The sequence below is a fragment of the Aulonocara stuartgranti genome (assembly GCF_965226115.1).
Source record: "Aulonocara stuartgranti genome assembly, chromosome: 7".
NCBI lineage: Eukaryota > Metazoa > Chordata > Actinopteri > Cichliformes > Cichlidae > Aulonocara > Aulonocara stuartgranti.
This window is the reverse complement of record NC_138945.1, coordinates 14,560,001-14,566,263: the sequence shown is the minus strand read 5'-3', so window position 1 is coordinate 14,566,263 and position 6,263 is coordinate 14,560,001. Positions and strand designations below refer to the sequence as shown.

Genomic DNA, 6,263 nt, shown 5'->3' with positions numbered 1-6,263 from the left:
TGTAGGGCAATACTGACCTTGCTATATAATGATTGTGTTCAGTATTTACAATCAGCTTAATGAAAGATGTAATAAATAGGTCCAATAAATATGTTATGAATACAAAAGTGTTCTCTTTATCACAGTAATGTGGAGGAGGATACTATGTTATCTCTTCTGTGATTCATATTAATGATCTATGAAAATTCATTTATGTTGGGTTTAAGTGGACCCTGCTGGTAAACAGAACCTGTTGCTGAAAGCAACCACACAGACACCAGTGTACATTTTACTTGCGAGGGGAGCGTTGGAGAGCAGTGAGTGCGACTCGCCTGTCCAAGCAACTCCAATTCCTCTGCGTCCGCCTCACTCTTATTGACAACAGAGGTTACACATATTTCAGCTAACCACGTGACAGTTTTAAGCAGGCATATCTGTACAACATCAGTGTCTGTATTCTGTGTGTTTCCAGCTATACCATACGTAGGCATACGACCTTTCAATGAATTTAAACTGTGTATGAGGTATGCAGAAAAGCAGAAGTAAGCATCTTGCTAAAGTATAAAAACAGTGACCCTTCTGTGTTTGTGCTTTAGTGTGTCCTTTCTCCTGTGTCACAGCATCTGTAAGTTCTTTGACTTTTTGTTTTAAACTCGATTAAAGGTCAGTTTAACTTCACCAGTTTGGACATTTCAAAATGCAAAATCTTCATGCATTTTGAACATTTTGTACCTTGTTCAATAGCACACTGTTTTGTAACATCCAACACTCCTGTGCTTTATTAAAACCAGGTTCTCAAGGTCAAGGTAACTTTATTTATACCCAAAGGCAAGGTAAATTTGCTTTACAGAAAAATGACAGCATTTGGCATCCCTTTAAAAACACACATACCTAGTATATATAAAACTCACTGTGGCACATATATAGTAGTTTTGATATTTCGAATCAAAAACAGTTTTTATTTAATTCAGTGACAGCAACGGGGACAAAGCTATTTTTATAACGCTTTGTCCTACATCTCGGAAATAGAAACCTCCTTCCTGAGGGAAGAAGCTGAAATTCACCCCTTAGAGGATGGGAACCATTTTTAAGGATTGATAAAGCCATCCTCTGTACCTGCTTAGAGTACAGGGAGGCTAAACAAGACTGTGGCTCACCTATCAGACGACTGGACCATCTCACTATCTGATTTAGAGAGTTTTTCTCTGTGACAGAGGTCTGACCAAACCATGCCACCAAACAAAAGGATAAAACAGACTCAATAAAAGAACGATAAAACAAAGTTAAAATTTTTTGGTCAATGTGGAAGTGAACAAGTTTCCTAAGACAATAAAGGTGCTGGTGACCCTTTTTACAAACTGATTTGCAATTTTGATCAAAGTTCAGTTTTTCATTTATTATGGTCCCAAGATATTTATATGATTGTACTTGCTCTATTTTCTGACCTTTAATTAAATCTGGTGGTTAATTCTTGCCTCTTTTTGGTTAAACTATCTTCCTTTCCTTTCTTACCAATATTATGCAAACTCTATTTCTAATTCTAAGGTGTGAAACCCATGACACACCAACAAATGGTTTACTCTGGGCAGACGTGTAAAACCTGCCATAAAAATGTAAGTCGCCCCTTTACTGATGAATAGCAAATTGAGTCGGGGCCTAAGAAAGAGCCCTGGGGAACACTAGGGATGACTGGGGAAGCTTGTGATGTGAGATGTTTTAACTGTACATACCTGATTACAATCTGAGATTACAATTTACAACATGACATGGAAAGTGCCTTATTTAAAAGAATATCATGAGAGACAATATCAAAGGCAGAGCTCAGATCAAGGAGCATTTGGTTAACAGCCCAGTGTCAGCTGCCAACAGAAGATCATTTGTGATTTTGACCATGCCTACCCCTGCTCTATGAAGTGGCTGAAAACCAGATTATCTATTTATAATTTTATTTATCAAATAATTCAAAAAGATGATTGCTAATAAGTTGAAGTTAGATCTAAACAACAAGAGTTATTTCCCAAAGGTAAATTAGCATATGGACAATAATTATTTGAAAGGGTCTGTATGGGGTTTCCTAAGAGTTGGCATTATCATTGCTTTAAGCGGTGCAGGAAAAAGCCAGATATTAGGGAAGAGTGAATAATATCAGCTAAAGACAGAGAGAAGATAAACAGGATTTAGCCACTTGAGTGAGAAATGGGTCTTTATTAAGATTTCTTAATAAATCCAGATATTTCCCCAACAGTCAGGAGGAAAGAGTCCTAGTATTCCCTTGAGCAGACCTGATGAGTGTTGTATAATATTCAAATTAAGGTGTAGACAGGGCATCCTTATTGTGGTGCATGTGTTCCTGATACATGAACCAGGGAACATAGTGGATGAAAGAGAGTCTGACAGTTCTGTGAATTTTCAAAGGAGTGAAGTCCATAATTGTATTAAGACACCAGTTTATCAGGAGTACATAAATTATCTCTTCGAGGCAGACTGTCAGTTACATGGGAGAAAGTAGTTATGTCAATGTACTACTTAGGTGCAAAAAGGCAATACTTTTTCCTGTGTGATTTCTCATTCTTACACATAACTTAATTCACAAACATCTGTGATTTTATTTCTTTATATGGGTGGAACACATGGGTTGGTACTGACATCTGGTGAGAATTTTATGTCAATAGCAACTTTAGAAATATATTTATTTAGAAAATTGATGGCGTGTTCATTACTTATTTTACCCTCTGAATATTATTAACCCCCCAAAAAATAGCAGTGTGGGGTAAATAAAGATGTTTATATTAATAAAGGCATGGTTTGGTGACCATTAGAATAGTTTCGGAGAAACTGAGACCCTCACTAACCTTTGATGTACACTATAAGCAGGCCTGTAATATGAAAGAAACTGCTCAGTTCAAAAAAGTTTTAGGCACCTAAGAGTCTAAGGTGGCACCAATTCAGCGTGAGAAATTTATTTTCACCATTTTACATTTTGCATGTGAAACAAAGCTTGCTTTGTCTGCGGTTCAGCATGTCATAACCACAGTGCCATTGGTTTTATTTGGTCTCACGCACTGCTACTTCACTGCTAGTTAAATGTAGCAGTAGTTATTGCCATTATTCCAGCATAGGCAGATCATTCAAAAAAAAAAAATGTCTTACGCACACAGAGGTTAAAGTGAAATTTCCACCATGCTCACTGTCTGCATTCTTTGTTTACTTTAATAACATAAAACCAGACTTCTGTTAAGTGGAAGTCTTTTGGCTTAAACCACAGGCTGCATTTCCTCTTTTCTAGTTGGCCCAGCTGGAAACCGTGAGGTCTTTCGGTAAATAAAATGAGTTGCAGAATGAACAGCAACCAATAGCAGTCTTTTACATATACAAATTTACATGGAAGTCTGGCTCATTGGAAGCAACATATTCAAAAAAAATAAGTGGCGATCAAGACATTTGCAGAGTATTGTACATCTTGCATATTGTCTGATATCCACCACTGTAAAGGTCAACAATGGAACACATTGTACTGTAATCATATTAAACAGAAGTACAGAATCACTGCAGCCATTTGCGTTGAGACTGAACCTGTGCACTGACTATTTGGAGAGCTAAATGTGATGTGGAACAAACCATCATAATTGGAGCCTTTCCAGCCTTTTCTACATGAATTCTGTTTCAGAAAATGTGAGTCCTTTCATAAGTTCCTAACTTTAAAGACTCACAACCAAGTCCTACCTTCATGAAACCAGTAATATAAAATATAAAAGAGCTTAAACTCATCATTTATAGAAGCTGAAGCCATATCCATAAAACCCATCTTTGAGTCCTATTTTTTTAGCAGTTTTCTGTACCAGTCACGCAACACTTTGTTAAAAATAATTTTGCTCAGAGGAAATCCAACAAGTGGTTCTTGAATAAATGGGAACTGTGTCTGTGCCTGTGCCTGTCTGTGGAGCTACGTGAATGCAACCAGGGCAGGGTGTGTCCTGTCCCTGCCCCCAACATGTGCAAAGAACGCATTTTACACAGAGCGCTGACAAAAGGTAAGGTGACACTCCATAACAATCATTTACCTCAGAGCGCTCCCACAACCAGTCGTTAAATGGGAAGCAGCATTCTTGGCCTGTTTGTGTGTGTACGTGTACCTGGGGGGGATGGTGGCAGGTAAATGGGTGGGGTCAGTGTTTGAACCACGGCAGTTTACCTACTCCTTATCTACAGAGAAAAGACTGCAGTAGATTTTCCCTTTATACATTTGTTGACCATATTGTCTTTTAGACGCTGGCAATGTCGACTGAAAAAAAGTGTAACAATACTGGCCTCTAAGAGGACTGCACGCCATTAATTTTTTTTATAAAATACAAAACACTAACTGGGTTAAACCAAATGAATAAAGATGACGTGAAACTAGCTATTTATGTTTCAGAGGTGAAACTAGTCTGCCACTAAAACCACTCGGTAGAAAATGCAATTATATGTAGGTCGTCCTCACTGATCTGTTAATCATTCCTCAACACTCTCCACTCTAAGCTCATTTACCGAACAGGAGTGAACATTAAAAGTTCAAGCTTAAAACGCTGGCCTTTACACTGTGTGAAGTTGCACCGAGTTTCTGCACAACAACATTCCAGGAATTACTGCCCGAGACTCATCAATGACACTGCGTCTCATCCAGATGCAGGACGAAAATGAGAATAGTGACTCACGAGTCACAGGAACGTTATCAGTTACGTAATAGCACAAAAGAAGTTTCACAGATACTAAATCCTGTTGTTTTACCATTTATTTAAGAAACTTAGTAACAATGTCAACTGTTCTCCCTTCATTTTTTTTTGTTTTGAATAAGCAAAAGCGTGATAAAAGGGCTTTAAAATGACAAAAATAAAACTTGCTGGATGCATGAATTGTGTGTGTATATAAAAAAAAGCAAATTTATCTCATAAAAATCAATATATTTACAAGCTCTCTGAACAGGTTAATGTGTCTATAGTATAAATGTCATTCATATTAAATTACATTTCTATTGATATTCAAAGATAATCAGTCAAAACCACAGGAAGAAGCACATTAGTCCATTCAAAGCTCTGCATGTCAGTATGAAGCAGGTGTGGACCCGTAACACAGGCACTCATATACATTTCACATTTTAATGCCAAGCGGCTCAAATTATAAATAAAAGTTCATCTTTGGTTACCAGAGTCCATCTGGTATGTGTTTTTTTAGTTTTTTTGTTTACAGTGTTTACACTGTAAAAGCACAACCAGGCCTGGAATCAGAGTCTCTCCTCTCCTTTTCTCACTAACAGGTGCTGCTCTGCGTGGTCCCAACATCTGACACGTATGCTTTGCTCTTCTTGGAATATTTCATGGAACTGAAGGAAACTCTCATTTGCTCCACAGCCCTGCTGCTCCTACACAGCAGAGTGTTCTTCACATGGTTTCTGAAATCCTCAGACACAAAGTAGTAGATGAATGGGTCCAGGCAGCTGTTGAGACTTGCCAAGCACAAAGTAGAGATGTAGACGTTGTAACCATGATTTCCTATACTGTTCTTTTGTAAACCGTAATGCACCAGCAGCATGATGTTACTGGGAATAAAGCACACAAGGAAGGTCACCAGGACGATTCCGATCAACACCACAACTTTGTGTCGGTTCTTTGATGCTGTACTTTCCTCCATGCTTGTCCCCAGAGCCTTCAGCAACATAGCATAGGCTACAATGATCACTATGCAAGGGATTAGGAACACAACTGTTCCCATCATGATAAAGTAGATGAATGGCAACCTGATAGACTCGAATGGAATTTCTAGGTCCTTTATGACAGTCACATCATGACATGTGGTTACATTGGGGTCTTTTAGCTTGGTCGTGTGGTCATACAGGTACAGAGGAGTGGTGGTGACCCAGATAAAAGCCCAGATAGCTACAGAGACACCAATGGCAATTTTATTATTCTTCCTCTGCTGAGAGAGCGGGTGAGCCACAACCCAGTACCTCTGCACGCTCAGGCAGGTGATGAACAGAATAGAGCAATACATGTTCCCGTAGAAGAAGCTCACTAGGACTTTGCAGAGAGGCTCTCCATAGATCCAGTTGTTGCCGTTTATGTGGTAGTGTATTTTTAATGGAATCCAAATGACAAAGAGCAGGTCAGCCAGAGCCAGGTTGGCCATGTATATTGATGAAGGGTGCTTCTTTTTGGTCCTGAAGAGAAAGACCCAGATTGCCATGCCATTGGCCGGAAGTCCAACTGCAAATATGATGATGTAGACGATCGGGAAGAAGACTGTGGTGA

At 38.8% G+C, this 6,263-nt stretch overlaps 1 protein-coding gene across 1 annotated transcript in view; it reads right to left on the bottom strand.

Moving 5' to 3' along the window:
* Nucleotides 1-4,735: 4,735 nt before the first annotated feature.
* LOC309711607 (proteinase-activated receptor 2-like) overlaps nucleotides 4,736-6,263 on the bottom strand; it is a 2,333-nt gene continuing 805 nt past the window's right edge. The window contains exon 2 of the mRNA XM_082542015.1: nucleotides 4,736-6,263. This exon is cut by the window's right edge and continues 93 nt beyond it. Coding sequence (XP_082398141.1) covers nucleotides 5,266-6,263 — 998 coding nt within the window. The 3' untranslated portion in view covers nucleotides 4,736-5,265.